Source organism: Trachurus japonicus, chromosome 13, assembly GCF_045865225.1.
Source record: "Trachurus japonicus isolate A0001 chromosome 13, Traja_1.0".
NCBI lineage: Eukaryota > Metazoa > Chordata > Actinopteri > Carangiformes > Carangidae > Trachurus > Trachurus japonicus.
The window spans coordinates 16,204,328-16,228,953 of NC_140919.1; the positions used below are offsets into that span (position 1 = coordinate 16,204,328).

The 24,626-nt window shown below is 42.4% G+C and overlaps 4 protein-coding genes and 1 long non-coding RNA gene across 6 annotated transcripts in view; 3 read left to right on the forward strand and 2 right to left on the reverse strand.

Moving 5' to 3' along the window:
• Window positions 1-352: 352 nt before the first annotated feature.
• Window positions 353-5,083, forward strand: LOC146975749 (uncharacterized). The gene is made up of 3 exons (XR_015037417.1): window positions 353-447; window positions 662-799; window positions 4,996-5,083. It is a non-coding gene; the product is annotated as an uncharacterized LOC146975749 (long non-coding RNA).
• Window positions 5,084-6,330: 1,247 nt separating this feature from the next.
• scg2a (secretogranin II a) lies at window positions 6,331-8,756 on the forward strand. Its single transcript, XM_085794985.1, has one exon. It carries the CDS (start codon window positions 6,396-6,398, stop codon window positions 8,505-8,507), a length of 2,112 nt encoding a protein of 703 aa, XP_085651111.1. The 5' UTR covers window positions 6,331-6,395; the 3' UTR covers window positions 8,508-8,756.
• serpine2 (serpin peptidase inhibitor, clade E (nexin, plasminogen activator inhibitor type 1), member 2) overlaps window positions 8,575-24,626 on the reverse strand; it is a 45,742-nt gene continuing 29,690 nt past the window's right edge. The window contains exon 9 of the transcript XR_015037452.1: window positions 8,575-8,595. The gene's annotated coding sequence lies outside the window, so the exon portion shown is untranslated. The remainder of the gene's footprint in view (window positions 8,596-24,626) is intronic.
• On the reverse strand, window positions 8,703-13,116 carry ap1s3a (adaptor related protein complex 1 subunit sigma 3a). 2 transcript variants are annotated; one of them, XM_085794991.1, is made up of 5 exons: window positions 12,957-13,116; window positions 11,237-11,415; window positions 10,588-10,696; window positions 9,375-9,512; window positions 8,703-9,269 (listed from the first exon to the last, which is right to left on the reverse strand). In XM_085794991.1, the coding sequence occupies exons 1-5, from the start codon at window positions 12,957-12,959 to the stop codon at window positions 9,234-9,236; spliced, it is 465 nt and encodes a 154-aa protein (XP_085651117.1). In that variant the 5' UTR covers window positions 12,960-13,116; the 3' UTR covers window positions 8,703-9,233. The 2 variants fall into 2 exon arrangements, with proteins under 2 accessions (XP_085651117.1, XP_085651116.1); XM_085794990.1 differs by having other exon boundaries at window positions 10,588-10,692; window positions 11,233-11,415; window positions 12,957-13,075.
• dhrs12la (dehydrogenase/reductase 12-like a) lies at window positions 14,377-23,773 on the forward strand. The gene is made up of 10 exons (XM_085794989.1): window positions 14,377-14,521; window positions 16,859-16,992; window positions 18,625-18,707; window positions 18,824-18,919; window positions 19,011-19,092; window positions 19,183-19,244; window positions 20,273-20,377; window positions 21,357-21,447; window positions 21,565-21,702; window positions 23,603-23,773. Exons 1-10 carry the CDS (start codon window positions 14,466-14,468, stop codon window positions 23,716-23,718), a joined length of 963 nt encoding a protein of 320 aa, XP_085651115.1. The 5' UTR covers window positions 14,377-14,465; the 3' UTR covers window positions 23,719-23,773.

The window sequence follows — 24,626 nt, forward strand, 5'->3', positions numbered from 1 at the left end:
CAACAGGAGAATGGACCGGAGCAAGCACGGTTAGCTGTATATAAATGGTCACATATCAAAATTAGCACCCGGGAGTCTTTTAACGGCTGCCTCACAAAAACATATGATAAACATCAGGCTCTTTGTGCTTCTACCTTTGATCCCTTTCTTTCTCTTTCAGTGGTGGTGAGCATCTCCTGTGTAAACCTGCCAGACAGGTGTGAGGGCTGCGAACACACACACACACACACACACACACACACACACACACACACACACACACACACACACAGTTTTCAGAAATGAATGACTTCATTGTTTTCATCATTTCAGGGAAAAAAGGTGGTAAATGTGGTGGTGGTGGTGGTGGTGGGGGAGTGTTTTCTATATCTGCCCTGGTGTGCTATAAATGTCATAGGGAGAGGCTACGACCCAATCTGGTGCCACATCTCACATTTCACAAAAGAGGTAAAAAAAATGATGCATCACACCTATTTCCAGACGCACACACACAGACACACACACACACACACACACACACACACACACAGAAACACGCACAGACACATAATCGACCAGAGGAGAGAGAAATGAGGCTGACGTCAAACCCATTCACAACCTCTCCCTCCATCCTTCCCTCTCTCTCTCTCTCTCTCTCTCTCTCTACATTGTCCCTGCCAAGCCTCTGACAACCTGAGTTAAGGAGCTGAATTATGGGATGTCAGGCCGGCTGTAATGAATGGGGAGCAGCCACTCAGTCACCAGGGGACAAACGCAGAGAGAAGAGGAGGTAACGAGACGATGCCCTCGACCAGGAGAGGTGAGTGTTTGTCTGTAACCAGCTCTGATACTTACAGACTCTCATGTGGTTTAATGTGACACACACACACAATGAGACACACACACAATGATACACACACCACACCATCTTAAATATTTTAACATCCTTAAATAAAGTCCCACGCAGACATAATGATTTTCTCTGAGCTCTGCTCAATGGTTTAAAGTGGGCGGGGCTCAGATGGAATGAAAAGGTGATGTCACCTATTTCTCTGAGCCAATCAGGATCGAGCAACATCTGAGGACAGATGTTGAGATTTTCAGTCCAGTCTGATCAAACCATACCCACTATTGGTATATTTTCTATATATTGAAATAAAGTGATAATAATATTTGAATTATAAAAGATGTACTTCGTCAATCATGAACAGTATTTTCATGGTTATTATTTACAGTGAACTTTGAACTTTGATTTGTTATTGGATTATTTCACATAGTGGTAAACAAATATTGCATACTGTACAGTATAGATAGAAAACATGTTCGGGGATCAATCAGTTTGCATTAAAATATTTAATCAGGATTAATCAATTCTTGAGTGTTTGTAGTTAATTGCAATAAATCTCAAATTATTGGTTCAAGATGTAAAGGGATCAAGTGTTTAAAAATAGACAAATCTGCTGCTTCATGCAAATGTAACTTTATTCTATCTTCTTTAACAAAACCTCAAAGGCCTCACTGCATTTGCGTCACTCAATGACGGCGTCATCAGAGTAGAAACTCTGATGAGCAGAGACGGTTTAGCAGCTGATTCATTCATCCAGGCTGAAATCATCAGTCAGATGGTTGAGGAGAACCACGTAGCAGAAACACTGAACGTCTACAATCCTCTCACATTAACACAACTGTAGCTCCTCTCAGCATTGTTCGCATCGTCGCAGATGACATCTTCAACCAGGGTCTGAGACAAACAAACAATCAATCAAACAGGACGGAATTAGCTCGGTTTTCATCTCCAACCACCAGACAGTCGAGGAGTTTACACGCAGTTTAACGTCCACTCGCTCTTCTTCTTCTTCTGGCTTCACTGTCGACCAATCTAGTCTGGTCTGGTTTTAATGTTTACTCATTTGGCTGAAACTTTTATTCAAATTGATTTCCAAGTAAAAGGGGACATCGTCATGTCACTCCAGCTGCAGTGCAGGAGGAGGCTTCGGTGTCAACACTCAGCAGCGCTACATCTATTCAGTGATGAAGTGCAGGAAGAGGAGGTGAAGGAGTGAACTGAGAGTGTGCAGTAAAGTGCCAGTGAGGCATGTTGGGGCGTGAAGAGGAGGTGAGTCGTCAAGGCGTCAACAGATGAGACGAAAACAAGATGAAGACTTCTTCTATACTGTACATGAGATTGAAATACTCACTTCATTATTGCCTTTAGTTTCTCATCACCTGTATGCAACTGTATGAAACATAACAATCTAATTAAATACAAATAGACACTCGAAATCAGGAAACAAAGACCAAACAATGAAGATCGAGCAGTTGCTATAACATTGCACAATATAAAATAGAGGTTTGACATTTCCATACAAGTTTTAAATGTGTGATTTCCAAACTTTTAATTCCTTCCTGTAATTTATAATCCAAGATCTCCCTGATGACATCATCACCGGGTATTTATCAGAGTTTAGAAATCTCTCCCCGGAGTCACGGACAAATGGTTTTATAACTCGTCATGATCCCTGAACTTCACATAATAATCATGTGTAAAACTAATTGAATGTGAAACCAGAGGAGACATATTATTAACACATAGCTCCATCCTGACTCACCTGTGAATCCAACACCGATGTTCAGGCTCTAGATCCAGACAAATCACACGTCTGCTCCCTCGAGTCATACGGAGCAGATTACTGATTGTGTAATGGCTCTGGGTTATTATTACAGCATTTTATTGCAGCCTGTTGCCCATTAACAGCAACCAAAAAAATCACACTGAACTGTCACAGTTGCACATCAAGATAAACCAACAGGGATTTTAATCCAACCATTACCGGGAATTCACCAAAAAATAATAATAATGATACAACTGAGGAGACAAGAGAGACAAATAAATTTTCATCTTAAAGTCAGTTCTCTGTATCAGTGAAGAACCAAAGCCTCTCAACTTTATTATTGAACTTTGCTTTAAAAAAAAAAGTTTTAAACAATCCTTATAATGAGACTGTAACCTAAAGTGAAAGCAAACGTGGCGTAGACCGACCACGCTGCAAATAACTGCACATCCAGAGGGGAAAATGAGTAATTGCCAGTAAGAAACTTCTCATATGACCTGAGGAAAACCTTATGTGTGTGTGTGTGTTTTTTTTTGTTTTAGAGTGGTGGACAGGCAGTGGAAGTGGAAGTGGGGGTGGAACTGAGCTGTAATTGGTTTCTGTTTACCAGGAATCCTGCCACAGACACAACCACAAGCAATTAGCCAGACAGCTCAGGCTTTATCAGTACAAAACTGGCACTGTGTGTGTGTGGATGTGGATGGATGGATGGATGGATATGTGTGTGTGTTATTCAGCAGGGAGGGAGGGTGTAATTAGGTTGAAGGAGACGTGAGATTAAAATCAGCTCTTTTGTCCTGGTTTTCTTTTTTGGTCTCCGGGATCACAGCATCAGAGAGGCCGACTTTATTCTAACGAACGTCGCTCTCATAATGTCCTTCAGGAATAATTATAATGATAATGATGATAAAAAAAGGGATCAATATGAATTATTTCATGTGGTTTAATATCTATAAATTGTAGATTAAAGTCCCTTAATGACACTGAAGGGGTTTTTAAAGGATGTTTTGTACTTTTAATGTGTCAGAACCTGATCAACCGGCTGGTTTTATGTTTCTAAATTAGAAATATTGACAGAAATATTACAATCAGGGTTCCCACTCATCACCTGAGATCATTTCCCAGGACTTTTCCAGTGATTAACTAAATGTCATTAGATTACGTCATGCGCTAATTCACAATAGTTTTCTTCATTCTGTGCTCACATACACAGCTGAACTCCTAATAATACATTTTCTGTTTCTGTTGTCAGGCAGTGGAATGAGAATTAGATCCTGATCTTCTTAAAACCATGAAATCAACTCAAGCTTTTCTAGGACATTATGCTTTTTCCTTGACTGGAAAAATTGGTGAAGAGTTGTCCAGGTTTTCCAGGTCGTGTGTGAAGAATCCCCCTCTTTCTGTTTCCCCTTTTTTCTTTTTCTTTTTTTATTCCACTGTGACGAAGCTGAAAATAAGAAAACTCCTCCTGAATACCAGACAAGCAGGTCAGTGGAGGATAGACTGAGTCCACGTCGGATGCAGCAACAGAGGGAGGGGGTTTATGAATGGAACTGCAAGTAAACACACACACACACACACACACATACACACACACGCTGATCCATACTACACAAGATTTGACAGGCAGCCAAAAATAGAGACCACAGTGGGCCGAGCTGACGAAAGAGCTCTCCCTCTATCACACACACACACACAGACACACACACACACTCCTCTGCAGTCCCTCTGTCACCCCGCCCGTCTCAGGCTCTGGCGGAGTCCATATGTGAGTCATCGGTGGACTTTTAACTGTCTCTGTCCCTCAGTGCTGCAGCACCGACACACACACACACACACACACACACACACACACACACACAACAACAGTCACACTACATTACACTACACTACACTACAACACTGCCATATGTGTGTGTGTGTTTGGATGCTGCTGGTAACAAAATGCACCACAAACACTCCATCTATCCTTAATGAAGCTTTTACCAGCGTTAGAGTTTAATCTTCACTCACCTGCTCACATTCAGACTTATATATGATAAACGATAATAATAATAATAATAATAATAATAATAATAATAATAATAATAATAATAATAATAAACTCCATCCCATAGACTAAACCAACCATATATCTCCAACATCCAACAGTGTCTCAGTGGAGACACATCAGTCTTTCAGTCACTGCTGCTAAATATAGATCCATTATGAATTTATTCATTACACCACGAGCTGCGACAAAAGCGGTGAGATGTGCTGGCTCCAAACTATTTCAGCTCACATTCAAAGAGCCAAGCAGGTTTTTATTTTTATTTTTTTAGTTTGGCTGACTCAAATTACTTGCTCGGATTGTGTGTGTGTGTGTGTGTGTATGTGTGTGTCCTCGCTGTGACGCACGAGTCAGGTGCTCCCTCTAATAGCACGAGGAGCTGTCCGCGGTGCTGAAAGCAGAGAGCTGCTCAGCTCACTCACGACGCTCCGCACAAACTGAAACACTAAGGTAAGAAGACCCCGCTTCTTGTTGTTGTTTTTGTTGTTTACTCGCACATTATTTACCATAGTGTGTGTTTCCACCAGGCTGCATCTGAATATACAGCTTCCTCTTTCTTTCTTTCTTTCTTTCTTTCTTTTTCTTTTTAGTTTTTCCTCGATCCCACAGCAGCTGTTTACCAACCTGATGCACCGCCACAGATGTGGAGGCGCAGAGGTTGCAGCGCTGTGCAGACCGACGTGTCCCTTTGTTCTCGTGCTGCTTTGTGTTTGTTTGTTTTTTACCCGCACGCGCTTTGTAGCTTTTTTACGTTTTTATTCAACAAACATTAAGTACGTAAAAGTTTAAAAATCGATTTAAAATCCAGTGTGGAAAAACGTAAAAAGGAAAGTAAACACGACAAAATGACATAAATGATGTTGCTTCTTATGTTATTCATTCATATTTATTTTAGAAGTTCTTATCTTAAATATGAATATACAACTAAATAGGATGTATATTATAGTAATGTTTATATAGCCTGTATAGATATCTATAGATATCTATATATAGATCACTATTAATGATCTATAAAGTATAATATGAAAACCTTGAGTTTTGCGTTAAAAAAAAACATGTAAATCAATTTTACGCACGTTTCAGTCAGTCTCTCAGTTATAAAGCGCGAGGTCGAAGCGGGAATAATTATAGGGGTCTAGAGGTTTTCCGCGGTTAAAGCAGGAGAGGCTTCCGTGTGAACATCAGCCTTACCGGGTTACCTTGACAACGGGGCGGCCGTGACTCACGGAGAACATCAATTTGTGGCGACTAATGAGATTTGGACGAGAGCCGCCGAATACCGCTGCTGGTAAACAGGCAGCAGCCTCCTACTGATGTTGTTATTTGTAATAGTAGATAATGATATAGTAGTAACCTGTTACTGTAGTATTATTATTAGAGAGGTCGTGGTCTGAGTTGTAGAGCAGGTTGGTGGTTCGATTCCCGGTTCCCTTGAACCCAGAAGAAAAAAAAAAAAAAAAAATTGTGCAAAGTCCAGTGTGCAGAGTTGTGATTGTTATTATTTGCATTGGCAGTAATAGTCTATAAGTCTCTAATAGTAATATTAATAGATCTGAAAATGATTTATAGATCAATACATTTAGTTGTTTATGTAGGAGCAGAGATTGATGGATCAGATTTTCAGCCCTCAGATCAATACAGACGCCTCTTGCGGTCTGTGATGTCATCAGATCAGACATTTAAAGTGCTGATAAGAGCGGGAGAGACGTGAGAGAAATGCCAGAGCGCAAACCGTTGCGAACCTGTTAAGCTTAATGTGTAAAAGGTCAGCGCTGACATGTGCATCCTCCTCCTTCCTCCTCCTCCCTCTGCAGGCAGCCACCATGCCCTCGCTCCCCGAGACCTGCACCACGAGCAAACTCTTCCTGGTCTGTTTGCCCAACCGAGCGCTCCTCCTCCTCCTCCTCCCGCTCCTCCTCCCGCTCCTCCTCCTCTCCGGTGTCGACGGGGCGACGCTCAGACAGCACAGGCTGCAGGGGAGTGAATCAGACGCCCAGAGAGGAAATGTCCACCAGGCTCCTAACGTCGACATGCTCAAAGCCCTGGAGTACATCGAGAGCCTCCGACAGAGAACCAACGCCGACTCCCAGCAGCCCCTCGCCGCGGCGTACGACGTGGACGACGCCGAGAAGCTGCGCACGATGCTGAGACTGGCTTCCTCTACTAACCCCGCGCTGAGTAAAGATGAGGACGAGGAAGAGGAGGAGGAGGGGAGGGAGGACAAGAGCGAGGAGCTGCTCCAGGCCGTGCTCAGCACCCTCCAGCAGACGGAGAAGGCGTCCAAGCCGGAGTCGCTTCGCCCCGGCGCCGAGGGAGAGGGAACGCTGTATCCCAGGGTGCAGCAGCAGCAGCAGCAGCAGCAGCAGCAGCAGCAGCAGAAGCAACACGGCATCCGGCTCCACAAGAAGCTGCCGCTGCTGTTCGAGGATGATGATGATGATGATGATGAGGAGGAGGAGGAGGGGGAGGGGGGCGAGGAAGAGGAGGACGATCAGGAGCGAGCCGGCCACTTCAAACGCACCAACGAGAACGTGGAGGAGAAGTACACGCCGCAGAATCTGGCGACGCTGCAGTCCGTGTTCGACGAGCTGGACAAGCTGACCAGCCCGAAGAAGAGCGTGCACAAACGCCAAGACGAGGAGGAAGATGTAGAAGATGATGATGATGGGGAGGAGGAAGAAGATGACGACATGTTCAACGTGAGGAACGTGGCGTACGACGACGTGGGCGGAGATCTGGGACTCGACTGGGGTCCGCTGCAAGACCGGGAAGAGGAGGAAGAGGAAGAGGACGACAACAATAAGCACATGGCAGACCGAGCGCTGGACTTCATCGATGGCGACGACGATGATGATGATGAGGAGGAGGAAGAAGATGATGATGTGGGTGATGAAGGCGAAGAGGAAGATGATGAAAGCTACCCAGTCAAGAGGTCAAAGGATCCAGACGACGACGTGGCCAACCTGGTGGACTACTACCTCCTGAAGGTGCTGGAGAAAACCGAAGAGGAGGAGCAGAAGAGAGCGATGGAAGAAGAGGAAGAGGAGGAGGAGAAGAAGAGGACTGAGAGGAGAGCGTCTCAGAGTCCGACGTACAGAGACGATTTAATCCCACGAAACATCTACGAGTTCATTCAGATCTCCCAGAAGTACCAGATTCCACCGGAGGACCTGATGGACATGCTGCGGACCGGAGAGCTCGCCAGGAATCTGGAAAGGTCACGGAAGATCAGCAGATTGAGCGGCCGAGCGCAGAACAAACTCTCGCAGATTCCCTCCGTCAAGAAGATCCACAACAAGTTCCCCGAAGCCGCCGGCTTCTACAGCAGACGCCTCTTCCCCGAGCGCCAGAAAACGCCCGAGGAGCTGAGGACGGAGGAGATCCTCAACATCCTGGGGCTGGGGCCCGCCGTCCCCGCCGCCGCCGAGGACCGAGCAGCTCCCGCCGCCAGGAAGCAGAAACAGTTCGACAACAAGAGCTCGCCGTCACGACTCCACGCTCGTTTGAGAGAGTCCACCCCGACTCAGCGGCGCTACTACACGCTAGCGAGGAACGACTACGACAACACAGCGGCGGACGAGGACGAGCTGGCGGCGTACCTGGCGGCTCGGAACCGCAAGGCGTCGTCGTCGGGACAGAAGCGGGACGAGGCCGGGCAGAGCGCCGGCGCCACGGCGGGCTCGTTCGAACAGGCCATTCAGGACTATTTCGGTCACATCGTGGACTCGGACAAAAGCCCGAAAGACGAAAAGAGACAGTCGGAGACGGACGGAGAGAGCAGCTTCGAAAACGACGCAGTGATGAAACTGCTGAGCTACCTGAACCCAGAAACTGAAGACAGTGACGCTGACGGCAAAACTGTCTAAAGAATATTATACATAAGGCTACATATATATATTTATATACAAAAAAAACACAGTATAAATATATATATATGTATATGTACGTGTGTGTTTTGGTGGAGGGAGAGGGTGACAAAGTATTTTAAAGAATAAAACATGTCGACTTTAGTTCTTCTGTAGGTTTACAAAGTTGTTATTTATTGGACATTCATTTGATGCTTTTGGTTTTGTTTGTTTTTTTATATGTTGCTCAACAGCGTTTAACAACCAGTAGCCTACATGTGGACTCACCAGCCTTACATTTCAACACACACACACAGAAACAAACACACACACATACACACACGACCAAAATCAGTGTTGGATCCCTTAGATTCACTTGTGTTTTTTGGTAATTCTTTCTTAAATGTGGTCATATGTGACATACCTGAGGTTAATAAAGCATTGACTTTATTTTTTCCTTACTGTGTCGTGTTTCCTCATTTACTCAACCAACCAACACACAGTGCATTATAGTTTCGATATACAGTACAAGTAGCGAGGTTGGAAACAAAAATCATATTTAAAACCTACATTCTGATATGAAACATGTCATAAACCCTGAGATGTCAATAAATATGAGGCACTTCCATAATTACAACTCTTAAAAACCGTAGTAAAAAAAAAATCAACAGGATTGTGGCCGTCGGTGTACGACCACGTCTTAAACCTCTTTGGCTCACGTCTTGAACTCCCCCTCGTCCTCCTGGCTCAGTAGGCAGGTTTGCTCATGTACTCCTCCATCGTCTGCCAAAGGAGAAGAGAGGAGAGGAGGCACGTCATTGGTACATAGTATGAGTAATAACAAAAAAAACCCACAGTAACTTCACGATCTATGACGGGTGAGCGAACCTCCTGCAGCGTGTCCGCCTCCTCCAGGGAGAAGCCCACGGCCAGTTTGGACGTTTCTAAGACTTCTCCTCCCATTAGAAACTCGTCGAGGATGAAGTAGGCCTTCTCAAAGTTGAAGATGATGTCCAACTCACACACCTGACAGAACAATAAACAATGATTGTCAAAGTTAGGTTTCTAATTTCACCATAACGAACAAAATGACAGAACATGAGACTAATTTCATCGTGGATTTCAGACACTTTCTGTAATAAAAGGAAAAAATCAATCAGTTTAGGGTTTGTCGTATAGTACACGTCAGTTTCTGGGTCCTTGATGAAAGTTTGCTATCAGTTATGGATGAGAATGGATGAAATAAACCACAGAACAATAGTATAATAGACGTTTTGTATATATACGAGAACCTCCCTCTGCTCTTGTCTAGTTGTGTGAAGGAGAACAAACAGGGTTGGACCTCCTGCAGTGACGTCTTGTGGCCACCAGAGGGAGTTTGAATGGTAAAGTGTGGACGTACAGAGTGAAGACTGTACTAGTAAAAACACAGTCACTGTAGTTCAGACTGGAGTATCGATAAAAGTGTTAACTGTTCCTTTGTATTGATCTTTTTCACTACCAATTTAAAGTTCTATATAAATCAGTTATGAGATAGATAGATAGATAGATAGATAGATAGATAGATAGATAGATAGATAGATAGATAGATAGATAGATAGATAGGTAGATAGATGTTTAGGTGTATTAATCAGTGTCTCAATAGATGTATCATGTATAAATGTATATGTATAGATCGATATCAGTGGATGTATACGTGTATCTATTGATGTTTCAACGTTACAGATCAATCATTTATTCACTAGGGCAATTAATTTGTCCTCCAGCTCACTAGAAATAATGATAATAATAATGATAGTTGATAGTAAATAAGAAAAACTTCATTTTTCAGAGATGTACAAGTTAAGTCTGACCCATTGATATCCACATCTGGGCAGATTCCAGATGTTGCAATCATGCTGTCTACAGTATAGCCCAGATTCAGGCTAAGGAAACAGCAAGTGTATATCTTCTAGGACAGAATTCAATTCAAATGTATTTTATTTGTACAGTGCCAAATCTTAATATTCATTATCTAATTTACAGGGAGAGGTGAACAGCTCCAACCTTAGTCAACTGAGTCTACTTAAGAAAACCCCCGACCACTCAGATCTATACTCACATTGCCAAAGTATTTGTCCAACAGCTCCACATATCGGTGCAGCACCTCGAGGGCCAGCAGCTCGTTGTCCTGGGCGTCCATGCCGGCACAGAAATACAGACTGGCGTATCTGAAAGGGAGGAAGATAAAGGTCACACGTCACAGCAATAGAAAAGGAGGAGAAGCCGTCCACTAAATCATTATGGAAGTATATAAAGATTTCACTGAGAAACAAGCACATTATTTCTACCATGTAATAGTTGTTTGCCCTTTTTCTTTTACTCTAACCAGTTTCTGCACTGGTTTCTGTTGTTACACTGCGAGGTTGTTATTTCATCCATTCCCTCTGACTCCACTTTTATGACACTGGTTGTTGCTGCTGTGAGGAGATAAAAGGCCGTAGGAGAACAATCACTGTGTTGCACCATCACACACACACAGAACACACTCCTGCCTTGAATCTGGGTCACGCTCTGTGTGTCTGACTCGACCTTTACTCTTTATAGGTCTTGTTAACCCACTGCTGAGAGCGGCCTGAGTTGTGCACCTGGGCTCCACCACGCTGAGACGTTTTTACAAAAAGAAAAAGCTCGTAAAGATAAGACAAAACAAGCACAGCTGTGTGTGTCTGTCTGTGTGTGTGTGTGTGTGTGTGTGCTGCAGCAGCCACCTCTTGTAAACAATCTTCAGGTCTCTCCACTGGACGAAGTTGCAGGAACGTGGAGGACGAGGCAGCACCAGCATCAACATGTCCCGGATCACCTTCTTCTTCTCCCGCTCCGTCATGGGCGTGAACCACTTCTGCAGCCGCAGCTTCCCCTGCCGACTGAACAGCAGCATGAAGCGCATCTGAGGAGGGAAAACACACTTTGTTATCAAATGTGTGTGTGTGTGTGTGTTGTGCAACGTCAGGGACAGCTGCAGAAAATAGTGTTGTGGTACTCGAGACCGGTCTTGAAACCACATTTTCAAGGTCTTTGTATTGTCTTGGAAGCTTGGAGCTGGACTAAATGTCTCTCGCTCACTCCCTCACTTTGGTTTATGTTATGTAATTCAAAAACGTTAGGATAATTAAAGTTGTTCTACAAAAGTATATGCACCACACTATGAGATAATAACAGAACGTTACGAGACAGAGTTGTTTTAGAGGTAAATTCATGTAAAACCGCTGATGTGCGTTCCTGTCTGGCGCAGTTTTTCGTCAAGCAGTCTCTGTATTTCCCTCTAAAACAACTCTGTCTGGTAACGTTCTGTTATTATCTCATAGCGTGGTGAATGTGCAGGTCACAACTTGTCCACCAGAGCGTTTGAGTTGTTGGATTGTGTATTTGATGAGTTTGATGAGGGAAACTAAGAAATCCCATTAGCCTCCGTAGCGTAGCTCTGAGCAGCTTGCGGCTCTGCTCCGCCGTTCTAAAAATAGCTTGCACCGACAATTAAAGGTAACGAACCTACTGCTATGACTATAGGGATTATGGCAATGGGCCAATTTGCCAAAATGTTGAACTATCCCTTTAAATATGGTTTTAGATTTTGTATAAAATGATCTTTTCTTTTTAGCTGAGGAATAATGTAAATATCAAGCCACGTGATCATTATTAGTAATGGTCTTCAAAATTGTCTTGCATTGCTCTTGACTCGGTCTCAGGTTAGGTGGTTTTGACCACAACGCTAGCAGAAAATATATAAAAATAATCTAATCTGCAATATCAGAGTTCACAACCAGAAACGTGAATGAAAATCACCAAGGAAACATAACTCGTCCTTATCACTGTGGTGTAATAGAGTAATAAAACACTGCACTGATACACAATGGTCGTGTTGTGCAAGGGGCCATTAATGAAGCTCTTTGCCCTGAGGTGCAGCCGCCAAGCAGCTCTGCTTCTGCCTGCAGCCAGATCAAACAGGACCGGTCTGGACCTGGTCCTGGTCCTGGTCCTGGTCCAGGTCCAGGTCCAGAGAGCAGCAGTACACAAGTTGAAACACTGTGTTTGTGAATCTGGATCATCAGGTGTCAGGATTTCTTTATATGCGTCTCATAAAGTTTTGCATTGATTTGACTCTCAGACGTTGTTTTTAATCTGTTCTCAAGTTTTCTTAATAAAAAGGAAAACTTTAACTTTATGATGTTTAGTACCACATGTTTAAAATCAGTTTAGGGATAAATCTTAGTAATAATGATCTTATAACATGTCCGAATGATCGATTATTGACCTTTGATTGAGGAGGTTTACACCTGAACTGATTCACAGCCAGGAAGTCAAAACACAACGATTCTGTCCATAGCAACTATAGCACATTATAAAACACTATTTAACCGTTTCCTGCCGTCACGTGCGTGCACGTCGACTGTCCTACAACGGGTTAAAGCAGCGCGCGCCGACACCCACCATTTTTCTCGCGAGCCGTCCGACAGAAGTCGCTCAGGTTCAGATGCTGCAGGTTGATGATGGTGGTGATGATGATGAATCTTTCCCACAATCCTCCTCTTCCTCCTGCTGCTGCTGCTTTACCTGCTGCGGCGCGAGGACAGGCGACATTGCTGCTTCCGGCTCGTGCGCACCTGCTCCTGGTCAGAGCCGCGCCCTTTTACACTCCAGCTGCTGATTGGCTGCACACACACACACACACACACACACACACACACACACAGGTGAGTGGAGGCCATAGACTGTAAAGGTGGAGGCCTATATGTTTTTGTTTGTTTGTTTGTTTTTGTTTTTTTAAGTATTCATATTTTTATTTAGTACAAGCATCAGTCCCAGATACTTTTTTGAAATCCACATAATTTATCCCCCCCCCCCCCTCCCAAAATGTGATATTCACTAATTGATATGTTATTGATATGATATTTTACTCATTATCTACTCTCCTTCATGTCGACTAAGAGCTGTGAGAATTTTCAGAGTCCTCCGTGCCTTCTCTGAGTTACGGGGGGTCCGTGCAGCAGTATTTGTCCATATAATGGTTGTGAATGGATACCACTTTTCTTTGTCCAAAAAGACACACCAAAAAACATCCAAATACCTCCATAGTGCTCGTCTGTAATGTCCCTCTTGTATTGAAGCCCCGACATGAGAAATTGTTCCGCCGGTCAGTGAAAATCACGCGAGATTTGCACTGACACAGGAAGAGCAGTGAACTGAGACACTGGGAGCTTCCGCTACAAACAAGCTTAAAATATAGACTTTTTTTTTTTTTTTCGGAACAATTTCTCATGTTGGGGCTTCAATACAAGAGGGACATTACAGACGAGCAGTATGGAGGTATTTGGATGTTTTTTGGTGTGTCTTTTTGGACGAAGAAAAGTGAGCACCATTCACAACCATTATATGGACAAATACTGCTGCGCAGACCCCCCTGTAACTCCGAGAAGGCACGGAGGACTCTGAAAATTCTCACAGCTCTTAGTCGACATGAGGGTGAGTAGATAATGAGTTAAATTTGAATTTTGGGTGAACTATCCCTTTAATATTACCTCTTATCAACAGTTTTAACCTTCATTCTGTTTCTTCTATTCCCTTGTGCTGTAGCTGTTTGAAGTTGTTCACTATCATGTTGTTTATTTTGTATATAAGCTGTCGAGATATTGATATTAAATTCATATTGATCAGTAATAGAAACGAGTTTATGCAGGACATGGAGGTGACAGATCGATCTCTATGGATCATCATTATCACATCTCAGTCTGTTCAGGCTCAGTAACACTGTGAACCGACCGACCTGATGCATCCTTCCCTCCGGCCGCTGGGTGGTCACCGGAGCCCTCTCCTCCTCCTCCCCCTCTTCCTCCTCTTCCTCCTCTCTCCGTTGATTTATTCCGGCTCCACGTGGTCCGGCTCCAGAGTTAAAGCGCAGCGGGAGCTCGGAGGTCGGCGAGAGGCTTCCAGAGCGACACCATGTCTCTGTACCGCAACTCCGCCTGGTTCCTGAAGGGGATGACCGAGTTCACCAGGTAAGAAAACTGGCTTTTTTTTTTTTTTTTTTTTACTTCTCCTGTTAGCCCCCCCAAAAAACCAGCACTGTCTTTCCGGACAGATCTGCACATCTGGAGTCGGGCTGTGACTCCAGGTGTGCATCATCAGGTGTGTGTATTTGTTTGGAGGTCAGTTAATCTAGATTAGCATTTACTAATAAAATAAACTCAGTATGGAAGAAAAATGTCTGTTATAATGTTTCCTGGTGTTAAACTGAGTGTAACTTTCTTTCATTTCATTGAATTTCTGATTTTAACAAGAGCAACAACAAAACAAAACAAAATCCCAGTTTATCCTATTTATCTCATGATTCTAACACAAAATTATTTAAACATTTACATAACTCTGCAATGAGTCAAAATTGGTCTTTTATAACTTTTAATCAAACTTTTAAAATAGAATTGTTTTGATCGGTTTTGCTAAATTTTTGTTTTATGTTATTATATGGGGTCCACTTTAAATCACCACTATTATTACTTATTGTGATTTTAAACATTGTACACTGAGTTTCTGCTCATTTGAAATGAATCAATGTACTGAATAGACTAAACCAGAATGTGTCTGTACACAGTAAACGGGCACAAAGAGAAAGGATGGGTTTGGACCAGACCATTGCACCATAGAAGAGAAAAGAATAGAAGCAGATAAACTCACTACAGTAAAATTCTGATTATATATGGCAGTTAAAACCAGACCAGATCAGTTTTCAACAGAAAATAAATCTTTTTCGTATTACTTCAATCATATTTAAACCAGAAGTTTCCCAAAATCGAGTATTTCATATTATCAGATAAAAAGAGTTGCTGATTTTCTGTGTTTTAATCTCAATATGAATCACAAATATTTCATTTAAATTTTATAACAATAAATCAACTTAAGGCTCCTCAGAGGTCACGACCTTCAGCCAACAGCTCCATGTTTCTCACTTCTTTTCAGTTTTGGACTCATCGCTCCAACAAAACAAGATATTTGAAGACGTCTCGCTGAGCTTTAATAATAATTTCCACCATAACAAATCTATTGATTAAAGGGATAGTTCAACATTTTTGGCAAATTGGCCCATTGCCATAATCCCTATAGTTTTAGGAGTAGGTTCGTATACCTTTAATTGTCGGTGCAAGCTATTTTTAAAACGGTGGAGCAGAGCCGTGAGCTGCTCAGAGCTACGCTATGGAGGCTTCTTGGTTTCCCTCATCAAACTAATCAAATACACAATCCAACAACTCCAAAACGCTCTCGTGGACAAGTTGTGACCTGCACATTCACCACGCTATGAGATAATAACGAAACGTTACGAGACACAGTTGTTTTTCGAGATAAATTCATGCAAAACCACTGATGCGTGTTCCTGTTAGGGCCAGTTTTTCGGCAAGCAGTCTCTGCATTTACCTCTAAAACAACTCCCTACCAACTGTAGGGATTATGGCAACAGGCCAATTTGCTAAAATGTTGAACCATCCCTTTAATAAAAGAACTATTCATCACATTTATCTGCGATTTTCACAGTCAGGTTGAAACTGCTGGATCTGTGAAGATGAGAATACAGATGTTACAGATGTTTCACTGCTTCTCTGACAAACACAATGAACATTAGTGCTTTATGATAAGTTGATAGTGACTCAGCAGGAGCCATGTGCGACGTCTTTCAGCCCCAACATTTCTCTGATGTGATGTGATGTGATGTTCGGTCGGCGGCTCCTCGTCCTGGTCGGAGCTCAGAAAGCCAAGTTGTGTGAAGAGGTGCTTTTGTGATTGTTTCCCGTCTCCCCTTTGTTCTGTGTTATCTCCTGTCGCAGCGAGCCGCCCGCTCTGACCCTGCACTAATCGCTCTCTGCATGACACCATTGAACAGAAAGAGCATTTAGCCTCAGTGTTACCCCTTCATCCCCCCCCTCTCCTTCAGCCGCCCTCAACAATGGCATCCAGGACAATGGGGGGAATTGAGGTCCTTGGTGCCACACACACACACACACACACACACACACACACACACACACACACACACACACACACACACACACACACACACACACACACACACACACACACACAAACACACACTGTGATGCTGCTGTCACTGTCAGTCGTCTCATCCCAAACCCTCTCTCCACAGAGACAATGCCAGGCACCCTCTCTCCTTCATTGTGTCTGTACAGTAAAGCTGTGATGGGAAATACAGTAACACAGGCTGACCTCAAACACTGACCCTCTATGACCTGCACACACACACACACACCAACACACACGCACACACACTGAGGCACAGAGATGCAGATAAACAAGCAGCTGATCTCTCTCTCTGTCTCTCTGTGCAGGAGCGCCTTCACGTCGGCCTCCAAGAGGTTTGTGGAGAAGGACCTGGAGGTTTCTGTGGCCGGACGCTCCTTCATGATCACAGGGGCCAACAGCGGCATCGGGAAAGCCACCGCCATGGCCATCGCCAAGAGAGGTACCAGTCCACAACCCCCCCCCCCCCCCACCTGACCCCCACCTTCACAGGTTCCCAGCAGAATAGATTATTATTGTGAAAGTTTCCATATCATATCATATCATATCATATCATATCATATCATATCATTATAATAACAAGGAGTTATAGTTATAAACCTACAAGTTCCATATCAGCGATTAACATTTTTGCGAGTTTTTCCTTACTGATGTCGGACCAGGCATACACAAAAAATATATTATACAGTATATACTGCATGTGAAATAAAATGGACAAGAAAGAGAGAAACATCAGTGCACACATATAGAAACCTATCAGTACATTTACACATATTTAGAGTAAGCAAATACAACGGAAAATAATAAATTAAACTGAACACAAACTAAATTAAACTGTATTTCAATAAAAAAAAGAAAGAAGTGGTCACAAAATACAACTTATTTATTATATTACTATTATGTCAGTAGCTAATGCACAGACACATCTAGACCCTCTGTACCATGTACTGTAATGATACTCATTATGTTGTTATACTGAATCTGTCTCTGACACTAATAATGTACAGGATGTGAAACAGTCAGAACTTGTACATTAAGTCTGTTCTACTGAATATAAATGTCCTTACACCTCTTGTATATATATATATATATATATATATAAAAACACATCATCTGATGCACATTATATACTCAGAACTTGAAGAAAATACAAAACTTTCCCAGTTTGTATCATATAAACTATAAATTGTGTAAATCTAAATGGAAGTAATATGAGTCAACAGATAAATGCATCCAGACAGGAACTGTAAGTCCTGACATATTCACCTTATTAAGATGTAAATTAAAGCTACGGCATTGGATCAACCCATCCATCCATCCATTTATTAGCTGTGCCATTTATCTGTGCAGGGTCACTTCTATCACAGGGCCGAGCGTTATCTATAAACATCAGCGATGTGTTCGGTTCAGCCAAACACATGGACATTTTTAGAGAAAGGTCGAAACTTGTCAAAAAGATTCCTACATAGAAATATTGTGGCTTTATTCCACATGTTTTTTTAAAATTTATTCTCCCTCATTAAATGTATAAATATAGAAAGGCAGAGGGATCGTAAAAGTATGAGATGAGACCTACTTCATGTGTGAGAATAATATTTTGTCTTTTCTCTCTCATCATAAACAAACTGGAACAAAACTGTCACTGAAGCTCCTCCTCTTCTCCTACTTCTCTTAAAAGAAAAAACAACAGTTATAATCCTGTTATAATGTTTCCTGGTGTTAAACTGAGTGTAACTTTCTTGTCTTTGCTTCAAGATTCAAGTTGATCATATTTAGTTTATGATTCTAATACAAAATTATTAAAATTGACATTTATGTAACTTTTAATTTGAAATTACAGGATAATAGTTAGTTTTTATCACTTTTGCTCTATTTCTGGTTTATTTTATACTTAGGGAAGAATAAAAATCACTATTATTTTGATTTTTAAACGTTGTACACTGAGTTTCTGCTCATTTGCAATGAATACAGTTATTGACTAAACCAGAATAATGTCTGCGCTCTCCTCCTCCGCTCTGCAGCTGCTCCGTCACATTATAACAGACTGATGTCGGTTCTGTCTCCTCTGTCTCAGGTGGAACCGTCCACATGGTGTGCAGGAACAAGGACAGGGCCGAGGAAGCCAGGGCCGACATCGTCAAGGAGTCGGGGAATAAAGTACGAGGAGTGTGACTCAGAGAAACCTTCAGACTTGACTCAGACTTGATGCTTTATTCATTATTATTATGATTATTGTTATTATTATTCCCACGCGGCTGCTGCTGTCGTTGCAGGAGGTCTACGTCCACATCCTGGACCTGTCTGAGACCAAGAAGGTCTGGGAGTTCGCCGAGGCCTTCAAGAGAAAGAACAAGGCCCTGAACGTCCTGGTGAGTCTCAGATATGAATCTATGATGTCGTATATGTCAGTGATTGATCGTATATGTATCTAAAGGGGAAATGTTGGCCTCGTGTGTGCAGATCAATAACGCCGGCGCCATCATGAGCCAGAGGGACGTGAACGTAGAGGGGCTGGAGAAGAGCTTCGCCACCAACGTCCTGGGTGAGTCGATGGTCAGAGCTCAGTGTGTGAAGGAGACATGAGGACGGATCTGAACTGTGTCGTTGTGTCGTCGTTGTGTTTGTCCTCCAGGAGTTTACATCCTCACCAAGAGTCTGATCCCTCTGCTGGAGAAGAGCGCCGACCCCAGAGTGGTGAGTCCGCATCTCTCAGACGTCTCACACCTGAGGAAACAGACCAACAGGAAGCAGAACGTTTTTTTTTAACCTGTGAGGGTTTATTTCCTGGTCAGCGACTATAAGCTGCATGTCTCTCTCTCTCTCAGTCTGTCTCTATTGATCTTCTATCAAATAAAAACATAAAATTGGCTAAATTACCAGAAATAATCAATGATGATCAATAACAATCAATTTAAAACACAACACACAGTCCTACCACAGTAACCCTTCAATTTACAGGCCGTTAATTACGTGATAATGTCAAGAAATAGACAAGAAATAACAATTAATTGCATGATAATGTCTAGAAATAACCTAGAAATAATGGTCAATTTCACAATAATGTCGAGAAATTTAGCCAAGAAATAACGATTGATTGCATAGAAATAGCCCAGAAATATCGGTCAGTTTCATGGACAAAAAATTCAAAGCATGAAAAGCACGTGTAATCTTTTGCCTTTATGAAAAACATGACATTACTATGAAATTGACTGTTATTTCTTGACATTACTATGCAATTAATTGTTATTTCTTGGTTGTTTCTTGACATTATCACGTATTTAGCGGCCTGTAAAATAAAGAGTAACCGAAAATTTTATTTAAAAATCTACTTAATAAGTCAGTAAAAGCAGCCACCATCCCTGTTATATTACCGTACTTTATATTATATTATATTATATTAATAACAGAGCATCTTCTGTGTCTCATAAGCTGATCTAGTGAAGCTGAAGTAGTAAAATGAAAGTGCCAAACAAACTGTAAAGTATGTGAATAAACAAACATATTGTTGCTCCACTGAAGATACAGTATGTAACACTAATACTACTAGTATTGATAATAATCATTATTGATACAGTACTTTTCTTTACAAGGTTACAAAGTTCTACGCAAAAAGATAAAAACAAACTACCAAACAGTGAAAAACAGTCAAAATAGAAAGTAAGCAGCTTTTGTATGATGATGATGTTGTATGATGACCTTCCTCTCTGTGTCTCTGTCTCCAGATCACAGTGTCTTCAGGCGGGATGTTGGTGCAGAAGCTGCGGACAGGAAATCTGCAGTCGGACAGAGGTCGCTACGACGGCACCATGGTCTACGCCCAGCACAAGGTAACACCCAGATCCAGAACCAGACCTGGACCTAGACCTGAACAGCAGAGACACTGCTGGAGATAGTGGAGATTTATTGCCTGATATATTGATCTAATCCCAGAGAATCAGCATCAGATGAACGATTAGGGTGAAACTGGGCAAACATAAAAGTACATCAAATGCAAGTAAAGTGAATTTAAGACCAAAACTTCATCTAAAGAGTATCAGCCATGGAGAGCTCGTATCAGCCGGACCCTGTTCTGTCTGATGAGTTCAATCAGAACCAGAACCAGAATCTGGTCATTTATTGATCCCCAGGAGGAAATAAGGTCGAGCTACAGACGCTCTCTCAGCAAAGACTGGACAATATGAAGAAGATAAAGATATAAATATACAAATATAAAGGGTGATATGTACAAAAATATTTTAATGGGATAGTTCAACATTTTGGCAAATTGGCCCATTGCCATAATCTCTATAGTGGACGGGCCGTTATGAGACAGAGTTGTTTTAGAGGTAAATTCATGCAAAACTGCTGATGTGCGTTGCCTTCAGGGACAGTTTTTCAGCAAGCAGTCTCTGCATTTGCCACTAAAACAACTCCATCTTGTGACGTTCTGTTATTATCTCATAGCGTGGTGAATGTGCAGGTCACAACTTGTCCACCAGAGCGTTTTGGAGTTGTTGGATTGTGTATTTGATGAGTTTGATGAGGGAAACCAAGAAATCCCATGAGCCTCCGTAGCATAGCTCTGAGCAGCTCACGGCTCTGCTCCGCCATTCTAAAAATAGCTTGCACCGACAATTAAAGGTAACGAACCTACTGCTATGACTATAGGGATTATGGCAATGGGCCAATTTACCAAAATGTTGAACTATCCCTTTAAAATGTCCTTATACAATAATATTCACGAGAAAGTAATAGAATATGTAAATAAAAATATGAGAATATGAGTTTTAATATGTGTGTGTGTATGTGTGTGTGTGTGTGTTCCAGAGGCAGCAGGTGGTGATGACAGACCAGCTGGCAAAGACTCACACGAACATCCACTTCTCCGTCATGCATCCTGGCTGGGTGGACACCCCAGGTAACCCCCCCCCATACACACACACACACACACACACACACTCATGTAATACACTCTGGACAAATGCATCAAACTCACTCCCTGTTTAAATCGGCTGCTGTGTGTTTTCCTCCTCAGCCGTGGCCAACGCCATGCCGGACTTCCACCAATCCATGAAGGAGAGCCTGCGGACCCCGGAGCAGGGGGCCGACACCGTGGTGTGGCTCGCCGTGTCCGAGGCCGCCGCCACCAACCCCAGCGGACGTTTCTATCAGGGTACGGTCTGTGTGTGTGTGTGTATGTGTGTGTGCGTGTGTGTGCGTGTGTGTGTGAGAGAGAGAGTGAGTGAGTGAGTGGTTTGGCTGGTTTCCATTGCAGCTGGAGTTTGCTGCTTTTGGTGCCAGATACTGCCAGAGTGTACAGTGCCTCTGTGAACACACACACACACACACACACAGGCCAGTGCACTTTGGTGTACATACTCACACACTGACACACACTCACACACACAATGAACCCAGTGACCTTGACGAGGAGGCTGCATCCAAACTCGCGAGTGGAGACACAAACACACTATTTAACATGAGTCAGTTCACTGAGGGGACGCTACAGGTGAATAGGATCAAAATTTAAACTAACAGATATCACCATGAAACTTCCCAAGTTTATCACTCACATTAAGACAAATATTTTTTGTATTACAAGTTTTGTCAAATATGTAAATGAGGCAATATCTAATGAAACATGCTAATTTGCATACATTTCCCGAACTGAAATCTGAACAATAGATAAAGCTACTTTCAAAATTCTTGTTTTGTTTTGTTGACATAGAGTCAGAAGTTTTTACAGAGGATGATTTTGGATATCTCTTTTGATCACTCTGTAAATGAGAAAATACTGTGACCAGCCCTAAAAAAGATTAAAATTCTCCATGTTTTTAGGAATAAAATGTTGTATAAATCAGGCTGTGAACGAAATATCAACAAACCCCTCTGTAAAAACCCTCAGCACATAGAAAGGAATGAAACTGGAAGGTTTGGTGTCTGTCAGTGCTGCTGAAGTGGAGATTTTGGGCTCAGAGTCTGAGGAAAAACAAATTTTGAGAAATCGACCTTTAAAGACTTGCACTGTAAAATTCCATAGATTGTTAATGTAAATTGTACTTTTACGATTGGTTGCGGATAGAGAGGAAATTGCCATTTTTGGAGCCTACATAATTGTTCAGGAGAGAGAGAGCTTTACAGTGATACCTGACATGACATGGGTCAGACTAACTTTTGGTGAATTTAGGAGAAATTTACTGACAAAAGGGACAAAATGAAGTAAAATAAAAACCTTAATGTGGATTTTCTACCATTTTTTTTTCGACTTTTCTTAAAGAATACATGTTAAGGTAGAAAAATAGCCCAAAATCTCAAAATTGATCAGTGCATGAAAAACCAGTGTCTCGCCTCCAAGTCGCTGGTTTTTACTCACACCTCATTTCACACCAGAGTGAAGTGACGTGTGAGTTAAAGTATGAGGAGATGGAGGCCAACTGATACACCTGAGCTGTCTCTAACCACAAACTAAACACACTCCAAAAACATCTGGATGTTTTATTTTTGTGGATCAGCGATGGTCGCAGTTTGTTTTGTGTTTCAAAACGTTTCACACCACCTGAACGCCTCACAGCTCCGTGTCTGTCTGTCCAACAAACTCTAAAAACGAATTTTGTTTAGAATTAAATTTTCAGGCGATGTTTCAAACCTCTAAATTAAAATCAGGACGGTTGTGTCAGTCGAGTGTTAATCAATCACTTTTCATTGGTTCATCCATCAATTCTTTCTCTGCCTCCTGTTCAAGCCCTGACATTATTGTTACACGCTGCAGGAAGTTACTGGAACAAATATATATAGGCCTAATAATAAATAATTCATAGTCACATCTCCTCTGCTCACTCTGTCTCACTTGAGGCTTTATGAACACGTATTAATCTACTTCCTGTGTGTCGTTAAAAAAGCTTTAAATGTGACTTGTCGAGCCCTGAAGCATCGTTGAGTTATGTTCCACCTGTTGTTGCAGCTGGGAACGAGGGCTGAGAATAAATCCTGAGTGTGTGGCGTTCACTTGACTTTTCTAAACTCAGTTTTCTGTAACTTCTTTGTGTTTTTTTTTTTGTGTGTGTGTTGCTCAGACCGGAGGATGGTGTCCACCCACCTGCCGCTGGCCTGGACCCACAGCTCGGCCCTGGAGGAGCAGAAGTTAATGTCTCTGCTGGACGACTTGGCCAAGACGCACCAGCCCCACTGAGGACGGCCGGCAGGACACCGGGAACCAGCACTAACCCAACCTCAGACTTAACTCATGTGTAACTTACTGTAGCAACATTTTTTAACGCTTTTTTAAACTATTTATATGATAAATATGTGTTTTCTTATGTGTGAGCTTCAAACTTTATTGTTATATTTTATGATTTTATGATTGATTGTTTGATAGCGACGCTGTTTGCTGTCCAGCTGATAGAGAGACACACCCAGTCTGTTTACTGTGACTTTATTGAAGCTGTCAATCAGATGGGAATCTGATGTGACCGAAGTCACACACACACACACAGACACACACATGCACACACACATGCACACACACTTTTCATTCTTCATCCATGACACCAGCTCTGGGCTCGGTCTGATGTCACTGTCTGTGTGATTTATAAACAAAACAAAACAAAACATAAGTCCTCGACGTGTATTAAAAAACATCCATGTCAGTAACTCCTGTGCAGGTTGAGCTCAGGCTGGAGGTCACGTGTTCTCTCCGTGTGCCTTGAACGCACCACGCAGCATCGGCAGCCGCAGCAGCATCGCTTGACATGTGCAATAAAACATACGTGTTCATCTGCCCTGCACCTTTAAAACAAACAGAAAACAAACAAAAAAACAGCAAAGGCCTTTCACTGACTGTGACTTGATATGTGTTTGTCTTGTAAATGCTTCGCTTGAATAAAGAACATTACTAATTTTGTCGTTGTGTCGTTTTGCAGCTACAAGAACAAACAGAGAGTCAAATAAACATCAGAATATCTTTATTAAGCATCGGTTCGCTCTCTGTGTCCGAGGGCACCGAGAGTTTAATAATGTCAGTACTGTACTGTCAGCAAAAGTATTTAAAAATACAAGTATTTCAGAGATAAACATTAACATCATGTTGGAACAGCTGTT

Coding starts and splice junctions, on each gene's coding strand:
- scg2a (XM_085794985.1), top strand. CDS start 6,396: ATGTGTAAAAGGTCAGCGCTGACATGTGCATCCTCCTCCTTCCTCCTC.
- dhrs12la (XM_085794989.1), top strand. CDS start 14,466: ATGTCTCTGTACCGCAACTCCGCCTGGTTCCTGAAGGGGATGACCGAG. Junction 14,522..16,858: donor GGGATGACCGAGTTCACCAG/GTAAGAAAACTG, acceptor CTCTCTGTGCAG/GAGCGCCTTCACGTCGGCCT. Junction 18,920..19,010: donor ACAAGGCCCTGAACGTCCTG/GTGAGTCTCAGA, acceptor TCGTGTGTGCAG/ATCAATAACGCCGGCGCCAT.
- ap1s3a (XM_085794991.1), bottom strand. Junction 10,697..11,236: donor CTGAAGATTGTTTACAAGAG/GTGGCTGCTGCA, acceptor CCTCCCTTTCAG/ATACGCCAGTCTGTATTTCT. Junction 9,270..9,374: donor AGGCGGACACGCTGCAGGAG/GTTCGCTCACCC, acceptor CTCCTTTGGCAG/ACGATGGAGGAGTACATGAG.